The sequence below is a fragment of the Chiloscyllium plagiosum genome, chromosome 19 (assembly GCF_004010195.1).
Source record: "Chiloscyllium plagiosum isolate BGI_BamShark_2017 chromosome 19, ASM401019v2, whole genome shotgun sequence".
Classification (NCBI taxonomy): domain Eukaryota; kingdom Metazoa; phylum Chordata; class Chondrichthyes; order Orectolobiformes; family Hemiscylliidae; genus Chiloscyllium; species Chiloscyllium plagiosum.
Genome location: NC_057728.1, coordinates 7445270 through 7466260, shown reverse-complemented (window position 1 = coordinate 7466260; position 20991 = coordinate 7445270). Strand labels below are relative to the sequence as shown.

The 20991-nt window shown below is 39.2% G+C and overlaps 1 protein-coding gene across 1 annotated transcript in view; it reads right to left on the bottom strand.

The window, feature by feature from the left end:
* pnpla8 (patatin-like phospholipase domain containing 8) overlaps window positions 1–20991 on the bottom strand; it is a 72468-nt gene that overhangs the window by 22433 nt on the left and 29044 nt on the right. Inside the window, exons 6-8 of the mRNA XM_043709010.1 lie at window positions 20089–20260; window positions 16847–16904; window positions 5573–5767 (exon numbers count right to left, since the gene is read on the bottom strand). Of these exons, the coding sequence (XP_043564945.1) occupies window positions 5573–5767; window positions 16847–16904; window positions 20089–20260 (425 nt within the window). The remainder of the gene's footprint in view (window positions 1–5572; window positions 5768–16846; window positions 16905–20088; window positions 20261–20991) is intronic.

The window sequence follows — 20991 nt, the reverse complement described above, 5'->3', positions numbered from 1 at the left end:
TTGATGGAGGAATAAATGAATAGGGATATAGATTTTAGATACGGGACAGGAGGTTTAGAGGAGATGTCAGGAAAATCCTTTTCACCCAGGTGGTTGTGAGAATCTGGAACTCTCTGCTGGCAAGAGTGGTACATTTTAGTAATATGTAGATGTGCACTTGCATTGCCAAGGCATGCAAGTCCATGACCAAATGCTGGAAATAAGGAAAGAACAGAATCAAGTGGCTGCTTTTGACCAGCAGGGACCTAATGGGCCAAAGGGCCCTTTTTATGCTGCAGATCTCTAGGACTCCACTATTCCACTGGTCTCAACACAAAAGAAAAATATTTTTATAGTTACCAAGATGACCAACTAATATACATGATCCCCCAATGGTTCATCTGGAGGCTCACTGATGTTATCGAGTAGGGTGACGAAACATCCAAAACTGAACCTTCTAGCTCAGTGAGCAAACTCACATCCAGAACCTCAACCTGAGCTACAAATCTTCTCAAAACTCACTAATACATGGTCTATGTCAGGTTTTAAGCAAAAAGGTCTATCAACATGGTTGCTTAATAAACACAGTAATGGGTTTATTATCAAAACCAAACTTATTCAATAAAGATGCAGCAATTGGTTGACATAGCCAGTAATATAGATGCATTAAAAGTATCCACACAGCACAGACAAATGTGCACAATCAAGAAAGCAGCTCTTGAATATAAGGCACTTTTAGAAAATGAATACGATGATCTTGTTTATTTCTTAAAGGTAGGTTAGAAAACAGAACTCTTCATATGATTGTAGACAGTGAAGACTATGAGGCTTTCTTATCTTGGACTGGTCACAATGCTTAGGAAATGACTCCATTGAATCCATAGTAACCATTCTGCAACAACGGTTGTAAGCACACTGGCATTTATCAATGACTGTAAACACTGCGGCAGAGAAGGTTTCAGTTACCTTCAGTAACAGAACAGCTCTGTTTTATTTTGGATTTTTTTCAGTTCTCTATATGGTAAATTCAAAGGTTTAAAATAGTTGATAAAGACTACTAAAATAATTTTAAATCACTTGTGGATCATTTTGCAGTTTACAGAATATCTCTTTTGAAAACTCAATCTGGACTAGAACTGACAACCTAATTAAGACTTGTTATTTTTACTCTTTCATTTTCAAAAATAGCTCACAAAAATTACAAACAAACTTACTTTGAAAATTCAATGTCTGATTTCCACATTGAAATTGAGAAAAATGTTGTCACTGTATATTGACTGTTATGAATGTAAGGTACAGGATTTAAAATCTACTCAGCTGAAAACCAGATATGTTTCTGTCGCGATATCTGAGTGCTGAACCTAGAACTGAATAAGCGTTGAAACGCAGAGGCCTTTCTCGTGCTGACTCCAGAGGATAGGATCGGGAGAATGTCAGTAGAGTCGAAAGGACAAAGAAAATTACAGCACAGAAACAGGCCCTTCGGCCCTCCACGCCTGCACCGATCCAGATCCTCTCTCTAAACCTGTCGCCTATTTTCTAACGATGTGTATCCCTCTGCTCCCTGTCTATTCATGTCTGTCTAGATATTTCTTAAATGACGCTATCATGCCCACCTCTACCACCACCACTGACAATGCATTCCATATGCCCACCACCCTCTGTGCAAAGAGCTTTCCTTTAAACTTGTCCCCTCGCACCTGGAACTCATGACACCTAGTAATTGAGTACCCTATTCTGGGAAAAAGCCTCTTGCTATCCATCATGTCTGTATATCTCTCATGACTTTGTAGACCTCAATCAACTTTGTCACTTCCTCAAAGAATTCTATTAAGTTAGTAAGACATGACCTTCCCTGCACAAAATCATGTTGCCTATCACTGATAAGCCCATTTTCTTCCAAATGTAAAAAGATCCTATTCCTCAGCATCTTCTCCAGCAGCTTCCCTACCACTGACGTCAGGCTCACCGGTCTATATTTACCTGGATTATCTCCGCTACCCTTCTTAAACAAGGGGACAATGTTAGCAATCCTCCAGTTCTCCGGGACCTCACCAGTGTTCATGAATGCTGCAAAGATGTTAAGGCCCCAGCTATTTCCTCTCTTGTTTCCCTCAGTAACCTGGGATAGATCCCATCCGGACCTGGGGACTTGTCCACCTTAATGCCTTTTAGAATACTCAATACTTCCTCCCTCCTTATGCTGACTTGACCGAATGTAACATCTGTCTCACACGGGCTTCTATGTTTCTGGACACTGAGCTGCTTGTTGCTAAGAATCGCCATGGATTCTATCCTTAAGGGTTGATAGTCCTGGGGAACTCTCAGTTAAGGCCGTTTTAAACGAACTATGAATGCAACTGATTCCAGTAATTGCTTCTAATCAAAGTTGGGATATTTTGCATGTATTTTCACTAAATCCCAGTGACTGGATCACAGGAATGCAAGAGGTTCTTTTAAGCAGTAATGAACTCATGAGAATTGGTCTCAGTCCTGCAATATGCCTGCAAAAAAAAAACATGCTTCCAACTCTCCAACCTAACGATAGTAATCAAAAATCATTTTGGTGTTATGAAAAAAAAACAAAGCTATTAGTACAACAGTAGAGATAGTAAGTGGAAATAATCAAGAATTTTGGTTTGTGATATACTACTCTCAATTTTCTGCTCATACTTTATTTTCCATTTCCCGTGCCTATTTATTATTAGAGTGCTGACTTACATTAGTTACATTAACTAAAACTAGTCTTCATTCATGACTCTCAGCAGCAAGTACTGGTAGAATGTAAGCAGTGGGCATCAAGTCATGTCCAACTATGTTGTTGCACAATAATTACTGAAGCTAGCTTCCCACAAGGGATGAGGAGTGTGAAGGCTGACTGATTATCACACACAGAAATTAGGAGTGCTAAAGTGCCTTTTATTGCCCATAACAGCATTACACCACACTCACGTGGCAACATTTTCACACTGAAACAACAACCAGACGAAAAATGTTACTGGGCCGAAGGGTGCAGACGAATAAATGGTTTCCCAAAAAGGTAGATTTTAAACCGTATGTTAAAACGAGGCAAGGCAGAGAGATTTGTAAAGGGAATTTTAGCTCTAAGGGTCTAGATAACTGAAGCCAATGACTGAACAAAAGGAGGATGATTGGACAAGGTTTGAACACTGAAGGGTCACAGAATTCTCTGAACATTATTGAGCTGATTTTTGAGACATGGAGGCACAAGATTAAATTGTTCCTTACATTTGTTCGAGTGCTTCTGATTTTCCCACCTAATCGCCCTTCCTATTATAGCCACGAAAGGGAATCTCACCTATTTTACAATGCCCCTGCCTAAAACACACGTCATAGAGACCCACAATATCCAGCTGTCATGACTTAAGTGGGAAGATTACATTGATAATCCAAAAGTCCCACTGTTCCGCAAGCTGTCAAAAAATGCTAAAGACTCGACTGAACCTCCAATATGACCAGTTCAGCTGACTTGCTGCTATTGAGGATGAAAGAAATTGACACAAATTCTGTCATTAACAGAAAACAAATATGTATTGTAACAAAATGGTTTAAATTATACCCATTCAAAAAATCCAAGTGTGCACACAGATTCACAATTAAGACAGAGTAAAGACAGCTGGTTTGACACAGAGATATTAACAGTGGAATAGTAACTGTAGATGGAAAACAAAATTCTGAAGACCAGAAATACAGGTGACAAAAGTGGGTTAAGTGGTCTCACACAGATGACTTTTTGACATCACGGCCACATTTGAATGTGTGGCATTGAGGAGCCCTAACAAATCTGGAGTCAACAGGAATCAGGGGAAAACTCTCTGCTGGTTTGAGTCATACCTGGTACAAAAAATGATGGTTGTGATTGTTAGAGGTCAGTCACCTCAACTCCAGGACATCTCTGCAATAATTCCTCAGGATAGTGTCCTGGGCCGACCACCTTCAACTGCTTCACCAACAGCCTTCATAAAAAGGTCAAAAATGGTGATGCTTGCACAAATGTTCAACACCTTTCACAATTCCTCAGGAACTGAAGTAGTCCATATCCAAATACAAGATGACATAGACACTATCCAGGCTTGGGTTGACAACTGATAAGTAACGCAAAGGTGGATACTACAATTTGCATCCCACAAGTGCCAGGCAATAGCCCTAACTATTGTCCTTTGACATTCAATGCATGAGAACCACCGAAGACACTGCTATTAAATTCCTAGAAGTTAACAACAATCAGAAACTGAGCTGGGACTAACCACATAAGTACTGTAGCTACAAGATCAGGTCAGAAGCTACTGGATAACTGCAGTGACTAATTAACCTTCTGACTCCCCAAAGTCTTTACACCATCGACAAAGACACAAGTCAGGGGCGTGATGGAATATTCGCTACTTGCCTGAATGATTGCAACACCAACAAAACTCGAAGTTTGACACTGTTCAGGAGAAAACAGCTGGATAATAGTTTGTGGACGTGGTGCCACTCACTCCTTCCACCATCAACGTTGTGCATCTAACTGCAAAACTCATTTTCTACTAACTTTCTTACTCATGATTATCAAAAAGATGGACAGGTACAGCAGATACATAGGAACACAAAAATGTGAGAGATCCCCTCCAAGCCACTTACCATTACGACTTGGAAATAATGTCTCAGTTCCTGTTTTGCTGTTTGGTCAAAATCCTCAAATTCTCTCCTAGTGCTATTTGTCGGTGTATCTACAGCAGGTGTACAACAGTTTAAATCAGACAGGTCACCATCCCTCAAAGGCACCTGGGAAGAGGCAATAACTGCTGGCCCAGCTAGCAATGTCCACATCATATTAGCTTTAAGTTTTTTTAAAAAATCACTAGTAACAAACCCATCTGTAAAGTGATAACAGTTCTGCGTTTTGATAGTTGATCAGGTGGGCCTACGTCTCTTCTTGTTAGAACTCTTTTTTTTAAACTTGGTTCTTATCTTTTCATTCACACAGCAGAAGATGGAACGAAAGATATCTTCAATTTGCAAGCTCTAAATGTCTTGTGCCTCCAGACTCATTGCAAACTGTAACTCAACTAATCTGAGGTCCGTTGTCAGGCAGTCTTCCCTGAACTCCTAGCTCTTGGTGCAACTCAGTCTAAAGGTAACAAACTCACTGATTTAAAAAGCAACATTCTCTACAACACCTAAAAATGTGCACTACTTGATTTTACCAAGGTGAAAAATTCTCCAGATATTTTAGCTGCATAGCAGTGTCTGATATCCGTTCTATTGTCCAAAAACAAAAAACATGTAGTCCCTTACAGCCCACTGTTTTTGATGGCAAGCAGAGAGACTCCTATCCTGCCAATATTTTGCCAACTTTATGACAACAGGTGAACAAATTCTCTGTTAGTGGAACCTTGAGAATGTAAACCGGCTATCACTTTTGCTTTCATGGAAGTAATTGTATTTCAAAAGTAATTAACTTTTGTAGATTCCTTTGAAACTTTGAAGGCATGAAAGCGATCTTCCTAAACACAATTTTAATAATTGTCAAAACAAAAATGGTGTACCAAGAGCAATGCAGGGGGATGTGGGATAATGCAGTTAGCCATACCTGATGAAGGTCATTGCCAATCGCATATTCTTGGAAATAGCCAGGTGCTGCAGAGGATGCTCGAATTGCCTGCCATAGCTTATATTTACAGCCACCCATATAGCGTGATCGTACACTGGGAAGGTGATTGTAGTTCCTGAAGACGAATGCTTTCAGTGGTGTCCCTTTATTTACAATAGTACTTACAGCAGCCACCTGAAAATTAAAGCATTATAAACATTCAACTACACCATTCAAAAGATGAATATTTATCCCCATTTTATAAGGAACCAGTGTAATAACTTCAGCAATAATTCCGATACATAATGCAGCTCTATTCAAATTGCTTTTACATCATATTCCACCAATAGATCTCCTTCAACCTTCATATGCAAACTAAAAATTTTCAAACGTCACTTGTTAAAAAAATTCCTATGAACTTGATTTAAATATACAGTAGATTTAGAAAGTGCATTCTGCAATTTTACTTGGTTGAAATAAAATTGAAATGATTTGAGTTACGCAACACATGACTTAGCAACTTGTATTTGGCTGCTCCACTCCACCCATCCCAGTTTCCATCGCTTTCAGCACAAGCCTTATTTGGCCATGTGCCCTTTGCAATCAAACAGACAGAGAGCTCACTGTCATTACCATATGTCTGCTACTGTTCCTAGGTAATGCAAGGCACTTGCCCTGCCTTAACTCTTGCTTTTCTATGATGTAGTACACAACAAAAAGATAACTATTTGAAACTAGCATCTTCATAGACACCGCACAACAGTCGCCAGGCTGGAGTGTTCCCTCTCAGTCGGGGAACACTTCAGTGGTCAAGGACATTCAGCCTCTGATTTTCAGGAAAGCGTCATTCAAGGAATCTTTCGAGATACACAACAGCGCAGAATCACCAAGCAGAAACTGACAGCTAAGTTCTGTACTTATGAGGACCACCTCAACCATGATCTTAGGCTCATGTCACGCTACATGCAACCCCACCGTACTGTTGTTTGTAAAAGTCTTCCTTACCGTTTTGTTTTGACACCATTACCTTGATTACTTGTGATTTTTGTACAGTTTTTGAATACATTGACTTTGGTTTGACTCCAATACCGACTCATGTTATTCCAGCCATTTGGTTTGTCTCTAGCACCATCTTATTTTTGATTATTTGTAATTATCTCTGTCTTAATTAATTGGTTCATAGGTTATCCCTTCCCTTGTTATTTCAGATGTTGACACTTAACTCTCAGTCTGACACTCTTGATCACCTGCAAAGACTTGTTATTCAGCCTGTCAACACTGAACTCACTATTTGTAACTCTTAATTACCTAGAATTATTTTACCAGTATATCTCTGCCTATATATTCTGTGCCTGTGCCCCTTAATCTGACAAAGGAGCAGCTCTCTGAAAGCTTGTGATTTCTGTGATAAACCTGCTAGACTTTAACCTGATATTGTGTGAATTCTGACTTCACAGATTAAGGCATATAAACACATTCTGCTTACAAATCCTCAAAACACCCTTTGCACCAATAAGTTAAAGTTTTTTTGGAGAGATCTTCATTACAAGTATGTCCTGTGTTGTAGGTATAAACACATCAGACACCGCAACATGGAGGTGGCTCACCTCCACCTTCATACTTGGCTGACAAATGCTAGTCATGTCACAGATATTCACATCCCAAGGAACAGTAAGACATTTTTAAAAAACATTTGGAACAATATACAACATTATATCTTCCACACAGAATTTACACTGTACCAAGGCCAAATGTATTTCTGAGCACTGCAATTTTACAGCAACTTTTGTTTATGCAAGTTTGTGAACTATGCAACATACTGACTTCAGAGTACTGTGCACAGTGAGCTGGGTTTCATCATGAGGTTTGGGATTCTAATTGCAGTGGAAAAATTAGGTTCTAACACAGCACTGGTCAGCAGCGAAAGCAGATCGGCCATTATGCCAGAAGGTGGCTGCTCACTGGTGCCAGGTGGGACACCACCTCTATACCACAAAATCCAATGTCTTAAATTTAAATTCCACTAACTGTGGTGGGATTTAATCTAGTGTCCCCCAAAAATTAGCTTGGGTTTCTGGATTACGAGCCCACTACCACTATGCCACCAGCTTCTGTAAAAAGGTGGAGGCTTCAACTCTGGAATGGTCCTAAAATAAACTGTTAGTCAACATCTGAAAGCAGTGGTCAATTACATCTCAGAGACCAGTTAAAAGTGTATGATAAGCAAGTCCAAGTGTCAGAAAGAAATAACAAAGATGACAGATTTAACAGATTATTTTTCATGCAGAAATTTAATCAAAACAAGCGAAGTGAATCCTGAAACACAGCCAACCTTCAGAGGTTAGGTTAGCACTTTATAAAGCACTTACACTATTATAATTCTGATTATGCTAGGAAAACACAAATTGCTTTAGGGGGATAGGAGAAAGTGGCTCAGCAACCCCAAGTAGAGTTGCAATGACCTTTACAGCTTTAGTTCAATTAAGTCTTGTTGAGTACTGAAAGATACTTTGTTGTGCCAAAGGCTTTATATAAATGCCAGTTATTTCATTATAATCTAGAAGGAAGACCATGAAGCTTTACTGGAGGAATATAAAATATTAAATGGCAAATGCTGGTGAGGCAAACCCAGAACATTATTTCACATTCGGCAGGAAAGTTAAAACGAGGAGAGAAATTTAAATTTGTCAAAAAGTGCACTTAAACATATAGTTAAGGAACACATTAACTGAAAAGTGCTAAATGTTGGAATAATGAACTACTAAAGTAATGAAAGCAAAAATGTTAGACATGTTATAATATTAGAACTTTAGCTTCATTTACAAATTGGGAATACAAAAAGTCTTCTTTAAGTTATCATGTGTCACAAGGTTTTTACTCAGATATATTTTATGTTCTTATTAGCAGACATACATATGAAATTTGTGACTTTAACAGAATAGCTGTTAGGGACAAACACATAGCTTGGTTTTTCCCTTTTCTAGCTTAGGAGCATCAAGGCCAATGCAACATAAATCCATCATGTAATTTAACAAGATAAACATATTGGCTGGAAATCATTCACACAACCTCTTTCCTTATATGGCACACATCTGAAACTTAAGTGCCAAGGTAACACTGTTAGGAGCCGCAGTGAGTTGTTGAGATGGAACAAGTTAAAAAGTGACTCAGACTGAGTAGGTGGGCAAACTATGGCAAATGGATTTCAGTGTGGGAAAACAGAGATACTTGCTATGGGAGAGTCATCAGGAATTGTGGACAAGCAAAAAAAATGAGGGACACTAAAGGTTGGTGCAAAAAAAAAAGGGACCGAACTTCAAAGCTCAACAGGTAACAGATGCTGGACTACTGTTTTTCATGTATTCTCCAGCTTCTATAGATTTTTTTTTCTGCTGACCTACATATTTTTTGTTTGTTGTTGCTTTGTAATAAGAAGCTGAATCAGATATTTCCAGGAATGCAAGAATCCTTTGCATTCTTATGCTCTGATCAACGTAATTTAAAATAATCTTCCTTTATCCATTATTAAATTTCAGAAAAATAATAAAACCGGGCTTATATATGTGCCAATTCTAAATAATAATCTATAATAGAATGATTTTACAACATTGCCTAACGCAAATGGATTTTAATCATAGACCATAAGAAAACCGATGTACTTAACAAATATAGTTCTCTTCATACTATTACATTGTGGAACTATAAATTAGGGTCAGAAACAGAACTACTAACACAGCAGTGCAACATTAATAAATAATCAAGAAACAGAAGACATAATATATTTGGATTTTCAGAGGTGTTTGATAAGGAAGCACACATTAGGCTAAGAACCACACAGTAGGCTACTTAAACACCATGGGCTCTTTTCTTATTAAGATAATGTATTAGCACGGATAGAACATTAGCTAATAAAAGACAGATGGGAGGGGGGGTATTTTCAGGATGATGAACTGTAACTACTGGAGTGCCACAGCAATCCATGCTGGGGGCAAACGATTATGGGTAATCCAATATGGAGGACAGGAAAATAATGTGGCTGGAAGAGCTTTATTTTGAGGAATTTTCAGTCTTGGAGCTGATTTCCTTGAATTACTGTTTTATAAGCTGTTGCATTGCTTTGGAACTTTAAAAAAAAAATCAAAAAAATAAATGGCTGGTTTAAAAGAAGGAAGACAGATGAATAGCACTGACCACATGGGCAGTAATCCAAATGAAGAAAGAAACCTACACTTTGTCTGGCTAGACAATAACCTGCACAGACTTTGCTGTCTGTTTTCAAGTATCTCTGTACATTGGAGTTGGTTCGAAAGAAAAATAAATGAACAGTGAAATTCAGAGCTAACCTTGGAGATACCTGTGTTAGCTCACAGCAGGGAGCAACTGAGCGGCTTTTTAAAAGTGTAATCTTACTGGCTTTCTTTTGTAAATCCACAACAGTGAGTAGAGTGGGTTCTTTTTTAATTCCAGGCTGCTAGAGATTCTTGATTAAATACAAATACTCAGCTAGTCTGGAGCAATATGTGTAGAGCAGTAAGACTGTGCTAATTTCTGGGTCTGTTGATTGTTCAGGTGCAAAGATGGCCTTTAGTAAGAGTGATGCATTCTTCCTGTTGGATGTGGGAGATTAGGGAGAGTTTCCACGTTACTGATGATTATGTCTGCAGGAAGTATGTTTGGTTGAGAATCCTATCGGATCGCATGGATTGGTTGGAATGGCAGTTAGAGGCAATTAGGAATTTACAGGAGCTAGGGGATGTGATGGATGGATGCAGGGAGGGAGATAAACTGAAAATACAGTCAGGTAGATAAGTGACCTCAGGGAAAGGTAGGAGGGAGGCACATTGTACAGGAGTCACCTGCGGCTATCCCCATCTCAAACTAGCATGCTGTTCTAGAAAACGCAGGGGGTGATAGACTCGCAAGGGAATGTAGCACTGACAGCCAGATTTCTGGTACTGGTACTGGCTCAAATGTAACAAGGGGTATGCCCAGGTTCCAAACAGTCAATTGTGATCGGAAACTCCCTAGTTAGAGATACAGACAGATGATCCTGCAGCTGACAGCAAGACATCGGAAAGGTGTGTTGCCTCCCTGGAGCTAGGACCAACGATATTTTGGATAGAGTGCAGAATATCTCAGAGTAGCAGGACCAGCCAGCGGTCATTTTACACAGTGGAACCAACAACATGGAAAATTGAGTCTCATGAACTTGATTGATTTTTTGGTGTAACAAAGAGAATTGAGGAGGGCAGAGCGGTGGTTGTGGTCTATATGGACTTCAGTAAGGCATTCGACAATGTTCTTCATGGCACACTGATTAGCAACGTTAAATCACACAGAATAGAGGGAGAACTAGCTATTTGGATATAGAACTGGCTTGAAGGTAGAAGACAGAGTGGTGGTGGGATATTGTATTTCAGACTAGAGGCCAGTGACCAGTGGTGTGCAACAAGGATCGGTGCTGGATCCACTGCTTTTTGTCATTTATATAAACGATTTGGAGAAAGTCAGAATTGCAGATGCTGGAGATCAGAGTCGAGAGTGTGGTGCTGGAAAAGCACAGCAGGTCAGGTAGCATCTGAGGAACAGGAGAATCGAAGCTTCGGACATAAACCCTTCATCAGTGTTCCTGACGAAGGGCTTACGTCCGAAATGTTGCTTCCGGCTTACGTCCGAAATTTTCCTGCTTCTCGGATGCTGCCTTACTTGCTGTGCTGTTCCAGCACCACACTCTCGATATAAATGATTTGGATGTGAACATAAGTGGTATGATCAGTAAGTTTGCAGATGACATCAAAATTGGAGGTGTAGTGGACAGCGCAGGTGGTTGTCTCAGAGTACAACGAGATCTTGATCAGATGGGCCAATTGGCCAAGGAATGCCACATGGAGTTTAATTTAGATAAATGTGAGGTGCTGCATTTTGGAAAGTAAATCAGAGCAGGTATTATCCATTTAATGGTAAGGTCGTGGGCAGTGTTGCTGAACAAAGAGACCTTAGAGTGCAGGTTCATAGTTCCTTGAAAGTGGAGTCACAGGTAGATGGGATAGTGAAGGTGTTTGGTATGCTTTCCTTTGTTGGTCAATGCATTGAGGATAGGATTTGGGAGGTCATATTGCACTATACAGGACATTGTTTAGGCCACTATTGGAATACTTTTTGCAATTTTGGTCTCCTAGAATGTTATGAAACTTGAAAGGGTTCAGAAAAGATTTACAAGGACGTTGCCAGGGTTGGAGGGCTCGAGCTATAGGGAGAGGCTGAGTAGAGTGGGGCTGTTTTCCCTGGAGTGTTGGAGACTGTGGAAGGGCCTTATAGAGGTTTATAAAATCATAAGGGGCATGGTTAGGGTAAACAAATAAGGTCTTTTCCCTGGGATGGAGGAATCCAAAACTCAAGGGCATAGATTTAAGGTTAGGGGATTAAGATTTAATAGGCACCTAAGGGGAAACCTTTTCCGCAGAGGAAGTGGAGTCGGTTGGTACAATTACAACATTTGAAAGGCATATGGATGGGTTTATGAATAGGCCGGGTTGAGGGATATGTACCAACATATGCTGGCAAATAGGACGAGATTAATTTTGGATATCTGGTCAGCATGGATGAGTTGATCTGAAAAGGTTCCTTCTATTCCTATATGTTACGGCCTTATGAAAGGAATGTTCCTATACTAATTTCCTGAATACATTAAGGGACCCATTTCGAAAGATATATGAAGAAAACCTTCTAAAATGGCACATTAAATGCACTTAAAATAACTTTCATCAATAAAGCCAACCTCAGCATAATAGATTTTTTCCCCCTTCACATTATTTTATAAAATGTCTTTGATTACATTCACCCATTTATTTTCTACTGGTCAGCACTAATTGTAATTACATTAGCTAGAAAGGAAAAAGACCTATAAACCTATTTAATTTTAAATTTGGACTGTGTATTAAGGTAATCTCAATCGATGACTCATGACCTGAAAAACTTATCAAAGGTTCTAATACATAAATTTTAGTTGGCAGCTTCACATTTTACAGCCTAATTGGTCAAAACAATTCCCTACCCTCACAAAAAAGGCCGAGAAATCTTCAAAAACAGCAAGAAAAACAAAACTTTAAGATAAATACCAATACTTAGGAGGTTACATGGTTCCACTTGTACACTGACCAATGTGGAAAGTGTTTTTTTAAATACAAAACTATCAAACCTATCCTGAGGGACAGGAATCACATGTATTTGGAACAGCAAGGACTGATTAAGGATAGTCAATATGGCTTTGTGCATGGGAAATCATGTCTCACAAACTTGATTGAGTCTTTTGAAGAAGGAAGAAAGAGGACTGATGAGGGCTGGGCGGTAGATGTGAGTTATATGGACTTCAGTAAGACGTTCAACAAGGTTCCCCATGGGAGACTGGTTAGCAAGGTTAGATCTCAAGCAATACAGGGAGAATGAGCCATTTGGACACAGAACTAGCTTGAAGGTAGAAGACAGAGGGTGGGTAGTGGAGGGTTGCTTTTCAGACTGGAGGCCTGTGACCAGTGGAGTGCCATAGGATCGGTGCAGTGTCCACTAATTTTTGTTATATATATATATATATATATAAATGATTTGGATGGGAGTATAAGAGGTACAGTTAGTAAGTTTGCAGATGGCACCAAAATTGGAGGTGTAGTGGACAGCAAAAAAGGTTACCTCAGAATACAAATGGATCTTTATCAGATGGCTGAGAACTGGCAGATGGAGTTTAATTTAGATAAATGTGAGGTGCTGCATTTTGGAAAGGCAAATCTTAGCAGGACTTATACCCTTAATGGTAAGGTCCTAGGGAGTGTTGCTGAACAAAGAGTGCAGGTTCATAGTTCCTTGAAAGCAGAGTCCCAGGCAGACAGGATAGTGAAGGCAGTGTTTGGTATGCTTTCCTTTATTGGTCAGAGTGTAGAGTACAGGAGTTTGAGGTCATGTTGCGGCTGTACAGGTCATTGGTTAGGCCACTGTTGGAATATTGCATGCAATTCCGGTCTCCTTCCTATCGGAAGGATGCTGCGACATTTGAAAGGATTCAGAAAAGATTTACAAGGGTGTTGCCAGGGTTGGAGGGTTTGGGCTCTCGGGAGAGGTTGAACACGCTGGGGTTGTTTTTCCCTGGAGCATCGAAGGCTGAGAGGTGACCTCAGAGGTTTATAAAATCATGAGGGGCATGGATAGGATAAATAGAAAAAGGTATTTTCCCTGGGTTGGGGGGATGGAGGGGGGAAAGAAAGAGTGGTTAGCACTACTGCCTAACAGCGCCAGAGACCCGGGTTCAATTCCCGCCTCAAGAAACTGTGTGGAATTTACACATTCTCCCAGTGTTTGTGTGGGTTTCCTTCGGGTGCTCCGGTTTCCTCCCGCAGTCCAAAAATGTGCAGGTTGGGTGGGTTGCTCTTCAGAGGGTCGGTGTGGACTTGGTTGGGCCGAAGGGCCTATTTCCACACTGTAAGTAATCTAATCTAAACTAGAGGGCATAGGTTTAAGGTGAGAGGGAAAAGATACAAAAGGGATCTAAGAGGCAACTTTTTCATGCAGAGAGAGTGGTGTATGTATGGAATAAGCTGCCAGAGGAAGAAGTAGTGGAGGAGGCAGGTACAATTACAGCATTTAATAGGCATCTGAGTGGGTATATGAATAGGTAGGGTTTAGAGGGATATGGGCCAAGTGCTGGCAAATGGGACTAGATTAGATTAGGACATCCAGTCGGCTTGGATGAGTTGGACCGAAGGGTCTGTTTCTGTGGTGTACATCTCTATGACTCAAATCTATATAATCCTACTACAATCAGTCCTGCCCAACACCCATTTACAAAACATTTCATTGCTGGCCTCTGGACTTCCTAGTAAGTATAATGCTTAGTGTGATCTGGTTCTGAATTAAATGTTCCAGGGAGCTTCCAATGCCTATGCAGTATTAGTAATTTCAGCAGAGCAACCTTGAATGCCTCCTGGTTCAAGAGGGAAGATTGTCTGTATTACTGACCATAAATCGTCAAATTCTCACAGTCCATGAAGTAAAAAAAAGTAGAAATTCGGTCAAGTCAGTGGAATTATCAAGCTGTGGTCACGAGGATTTCTACTCTGCTCGAGCAATAATCTCTGCATTTACTCTGTGATAAAATGGAATAGTGTTTTCCAGCTGCCTTTAACATCAAATCTATGCTTGCCCTCAGAGTTTAGTTGCACAAAAGGTATCCCATTTTGATGAGCATTATCAATCCCCATGAAATATCCTTTTCCGCTTTGCCTGTTATACCATCACAATAAGTACATGGTTACAGTAGGCCATCAGGCTTCTAACTTAGTATAATCAGGCCAATTAGATTACTTACTTAGATTAGGTTACTTACAGTGTGGAAACAGGCCCTTCGGCCCAACAAGTCCACACCGACCCTCTGAAGAGCAACACACCCAGACCCATTTCCCTACGTTTACCCCTTCACCTCACACTTTTAGCATGGCCAATTCACCTGACCTGCACATTTTTGGACTGTGGGAGGAAACCGGAGCACCCGGAGGAAACCCACGCAGACACGGGGAGAATGTGCAAACTCCACACAGACAGTTGCCTGAGATGGGAATTGAACACAGGTCTCTGGCGCTGTGAGGCAGCAGTGCTATCAACTGAGCCACTGTGCCGCCCAGTTGACATTAATAGCTTCAAAGTGGATAATCTCACATTTACCATAGTTTTGCTCATTCATTTAATCTACCAATAATGGTTTGTCATTACATTTCTATCTACACTGTTTGCAACACTGCCTGTCTTGGACGTACTTGGATCTGTGCCAAGATAGCATCATAACTTGCAAGGCTGGTGTGGTCAAGGTTTGGGTATTTGAAGTGGATGATGAGAGCTGACTTGAAGGACAGGAAAAATGAAACATTATCAGGAAGCAGAGAACTATTAACAATGTTAAATTACTTGTCAGCCAGGAAGAAAGTGGGCAGCTTATTGAGAATAGGGTTGAAAAAGTAGGATGAACTTCTAGACATGGAAAAAATATATGTAGAAACAAAGAGAAAGGAACTAGATAAAGATGCAAGTTTGGGTAGAAACAGAATAGAGTGTTTGGTCTGACTGGTGAGGGGTAAAAAGGAAGTGGTACAGCTGATAAGATGAGCTTAAGTTTGGAAGCAAGTGGTCCATGAGTTTCTTGGAGGTAAAACTGAGAGAAAGAAGATAAAGGTATTTAAGAGTAGAATTTGGAGAAGAGGCCAAGGGTTACCTTTTGCCTTTAATTCAAAAGTGCAGAGGTTTTGCTAAAACTTACAAGGCATGAATCAGACAACAGCTGGAATACTGTGAACAGTTTTAGGCCACTGATCAAAAACAGTGTATATTGGCATTAGATGCAGTCCAGAGAAGGTTCTGGATGATCCTGATGAATCTGCATCAACCTTCAAGTAGTAACTGACAGTTTGGATTGTGGATTCCAGATTCCATACTTTGCATGGAAAGTAGTATTTAAATATTACATTAATATCAATGGTACTGTCCCAGAAGAGCACTTACCTCCACAAAATAATAATCATAAAAGTTTAAATTTCAAAACCCTTATTATACAAAGCAAGTAAAAAGGGATTAAAAATGATAAACATGAATCTTTAAACACTAATCCTCAACTCTTTAGTCATCCCTCTTTTCCAACCATCCCAAAAATTGAATTAATCAGCCCTGCTCTTGTACCCCTCAGTTAGGACCTCATCCTCTCTGCTTGAACATCGTCATATCAATTCTTCCACATTACAATTTTCATCTAAAGAACTATAGCAAGTATTTAAGCAAGAAAAAAAAAGACGCTTATTGTTGCTTATATAAATACCTGGATTAACCTTACAAATGTAAGCTTAGTCCTTTTTACAAATTGTGCATTCAGTGTATATTCCTGCTTACTTTCACCTGTCATTGACTTGAAAATGAGCTGTCATTCCATAATTCCACAGTTGCTTCCAAGTTTCTATTATTACAGCCAATTTTCTACCTTAATTTTGGTTAATACTACCCTGAGTAGAATTTTACTTCAGTACAATTGGTGATCAATTTTGCTGGAGAAAATAATCACTGCTGAGGGAAAAAGAAATTATACTTCGATCTTGTACGGATCAGATTCAGGGCCAAAAGGACTACAAGTGTATTTTTTTTAAATTGAAAAATTGATGGTAATGATTACAAAAGGAGGCAATATATTAAGTCAATACAACAAACACATTATATTATAAACTTTTGTAATAGCAAAGGATAACTCACCTTAGGACTTTTAGGGTTCCTTGCAGTTTGAATTAAAAGTTCTTCACCCATTCTCTCTCTGTAATTAAGAATGTTATTAACCAGCGTTGTAAAAGATTTCAAATGTAATTTAGACCAATAAAACATAATTGTGAGAACTTGAATCATTGATAGTTGCTGCGGGGTTGGTGTGTGTGTGTGTGTGTGTGTGTGTGTGTGTGTGTGTGTGTGTGTGTGTGTGTGTGTTCTCGTTCAACTTCCTATCACTCACATGATGAGTTTGTTAATTGAGAACTTGCCTGTAAGTGGGGTTGGAATAATACCATTATCATGTAACAACTAAAAGTAGTCTACTTCGACAAATAGTGGCCTTTGTTTGAAAGCAGTGCAGGTCAATGAGTTTCTTAATTTTATTACTTCATTCTTTAGAATGCTGATTGTATTAACAAACAATATTTTTGAATTTAGCTTTAAGATTAATAATATTTACCATTCAGAGTACAAAAGATTTTAAACATGCTCAAGAAAGTTACTAATTTTCATTTTGAAGGCTTTCACACAGTGCACATTTTCTAAAGTCAGCAACATATACTGGGCCTTGTTCAGAACGTTGAAAAAAAAAATGAAATTCACACAACATCAGGTGATAGTCTGACAGGTTTCTTTGCAAGTACAAGCATTCGGAACACTGCTCCTTCATCAGGTAGCTAGTGGAGCAGGATCATAGGACACAGAATTTATAGTAAAGAATCAATGTGTCATACAATTGATGCCATGTATTGAACAAACCTAGATTGCTGTTGTCTTTAAAATCACTCAATGTGATTATGGTTGCAGGTTTCAATTCATTCATATGTGAATGCCAGAACTACTTCCAAGTCACATTCCTGAGATAACTTAAGGTTTTATACAAAAAAGGTGACATCTCAGCTCAGAAATGCATGAAAGGTGTGAGGTTAGAGAGTCGGTCTGTATCCCAACATTGAATCAGACTGGTTCAACTTCCAAAGTAGGAATTAATAAAAGGTCACGTGGACTTACTGTCTACAGATTAAATGCTTTTTGAACAAAACAGAATGTCACTGAAAATGGAAATTCACCCCACAGACACGTGTGTGTGTGTGTGTGTGAGTCTGAGAGAGTTCTCTCTGACACACACACACACACCTTCCCACAGTCATATGCTCTGTCACACTCCAGCGCACACTCAATTACTTACACACACACACACATCCCCACTCTCCAACACACAAATATAAGTCCAAGGGGTGAATTTGCATTTGCAGGTACATTTATTTTGTTGAAAAAGCACACAATATGCAAGCAGTCATTCCATGTGACTCTTCTTCAATTCCTACTTTAGGAATAGAACCAGTCTAACTCAAGGTTGGGATACAGACAGACTCTAACCTCACACCTTTAATGCATTTCTGAGCTGAGATGTCACTTTTTTAAAATAAAACCTTAAGTTATCTCAGGAATGTGACTTGGAAGTAGTTCTGGAATCCTTGTATTAATGAATAGAAACCTGCAACCATAAATCACTTTCTAAGTGATTAAAGACTTAACAGCATTCTAGGTTTGTTTAATACATTGCATCAGTTATTTGACATTGATCTTTTACTCTAAATTCTATGTCCTATGATCCTGCTCCACTAGCTACCTGATGAAGGAGCTCCGAAAGCTAGTACTTCCAAATAAACCCCAGTCCAACACCGGCACCTCCAAACTATGGGAAAAAAAAACAGGAAATTTTTGATGGCATATTTTGCCTAAAATTCTTGGAAGTCCCTTGCACCTAAAAAAGTATCCACAAATTTCCAGACCAGTAGTTCAATTCTTAAAGTGAAACCCCAATGGCATTTTCATACATGAAAACTTTATAGCTTCACCAATCATTCGATTTTCTTGTGTTGGTAATGCACAAGAACTTGGGAATTTGGGGAAAAGGGAGAAATTGCTGCACTCTAAGTGCCAGCTTATTCCTTCATTCCAAAACTTGCTAAAGGAGATCAGCTCAGGGTAATTATGACAGTTCGAAGCTACAACTTGAACATTGAAAAGGCAATATCAGAATTTTCTTGACCTGCACTTTTCCATGACCTACTGCATGGCTTTGCAACACTGATCAACTGGAGGATTTTTTAAATGTAAAAAATTTAGGCAATAGCAATATCCTTAAAAAACGTTCCCTGTAAATAACTACTCTGCATGGACATTTTAGACAATTGTTAAGGTGAAGGGACAAAGCTCTTGCATTCTAGCCCAAAACATGATGTTGCAAGTCTGGTATGTTTAAATGTCGTGGTAGGATTCTAATCAGGATCTTGTAAAGGACAACTTGACGATCCATTCCAAATCATCTGCGATGGCCATTTTGGTCTGTGCCTGATGCAAAAAAAAAAATTAGGTAGCGTTTCTCATTCAACTGCCAAAATATGCTTCAATATGTAGCTGGATGCATTTATATTTGGAATGCACACACCATTTCCTCACTGAAAGCTTCTGGACCCCATGGGTCCAGTTTTATCCCACTGCAAACCCATTAACTTACAGGAAGTACAATTGGGCCATCAATGCCCTTTTGAAACTAGCTATCAGCAGTGATTGAACTGCTGGAATAAATTTCTTCTTGTGAACGATGATGCATCCAATGCATGGTGTCCTTCACTATATCACTTTCACTGTGGTATTGAAGTCATTTGTCCAGTGGTCCGCAACACAGGTTTCTTTAAAAATAAATCAAGTGAGGCAGGGTTGAAGGCTTTAGGTTTAAGTTAGCTAGCTGCAAGGTTTAAGTTTTCTGGCTTCAATATAATTGCAACAATGGTGTGTTGGGCAGTACAATTCAAACTGTCATCAAAATCATCATACAAAAGCTCTTCATGAACATTGCTGGAAATAAGATACTCCAAGTTACTAATTTTGATACAAATGTATTGATGTTAAAAGCTAACACTGGACAATAAGCGATCAGCCTGTTTCACCAGGACAGGTCATTTTATTTATATTTACATTTTAGCAATATTTATCCAAACAGTGTAGTTTCAGCCTGGTCTGTCCTTACCATAACTTCATAATTGTAATATGACAAACTAGCAGAAAATCAGCCTACTTTTGAACCACGTTTCTTTCAATGAACTGGCACATGTACTAACACTGGGACATCCCAAAATGCCTGTGCTAATCACAAGTAACGACCAAATCTTCTGAATTTAGGACAGTTTATAATAAGCATCAAAGAAATCTAAAAACAAACTTACTTCAGTATTTTTTCCCAAGGCTCACTTTCATAAAAGGCATGGCTCCAGCCCATTTTCATTGTTCCAACAATTACATTCTGCTTGAATACATCAGTTCCCAGTTTCCGGTACATTTCCTCACAATCATCCAGTGCAATTTGAAAAAATCCCAACATGAATGCCAGTATAGCACCTGGAATAATAACTTTTAAATCAATAAAAGTCCATTTACATGACAAAAATTACCTGACTCTACAGACAGGTGTTAACCTACACACCAAATTAAAGTTGGGCTTTTATCGAATTGTACAACAGTGCGATCTGAGTAATCAGGATTAGCACAAGTTCTACATTAGCTTGAGTGCTATGCTTATCACAATGTGCTGGCATCAAGATGCTAAATGAGCTCATTGATAATTTGGCACTCACTATGAGAGTGAAGAAGTACTCTTGCTAAGAATTGGATGAAATAGTTGCTTGCCAATTGTAGGTCAGGTAACACAAGATCCACAGCTGCGCACGTGTTACGACACGGGGTAAACCCTCCTGCTTAATTTTAAACCAGCAACACAAAAGGTTTATCCCATGCAGTAATCTGTAAAAATTCAACTGGCCAAGAACTAAGTAAAAATTAACAACTTTATTTCTTATAAGTTTAACAGAGAGTAATTAACAACTACTTACAATTCCTTTCTCTAACTTATTTATTTTTTTACCTTCCCTTCTATAACACCAGTCCAATAAAACTCCCCATTAAGATTTACAGAAAAATCCAAATTTTAAAACCAGCCAGCGGTTGAATCTTCTCTTTACCTTCGTCTGTAGATTGGCTTTCCAGGTCATTATTGAGGCTTTTCTCTGGACAAACTCCTTCTCTAGACAAGTACCTCTCAGAGTTCTGACTAGCAGTCTACAACTGTTGGT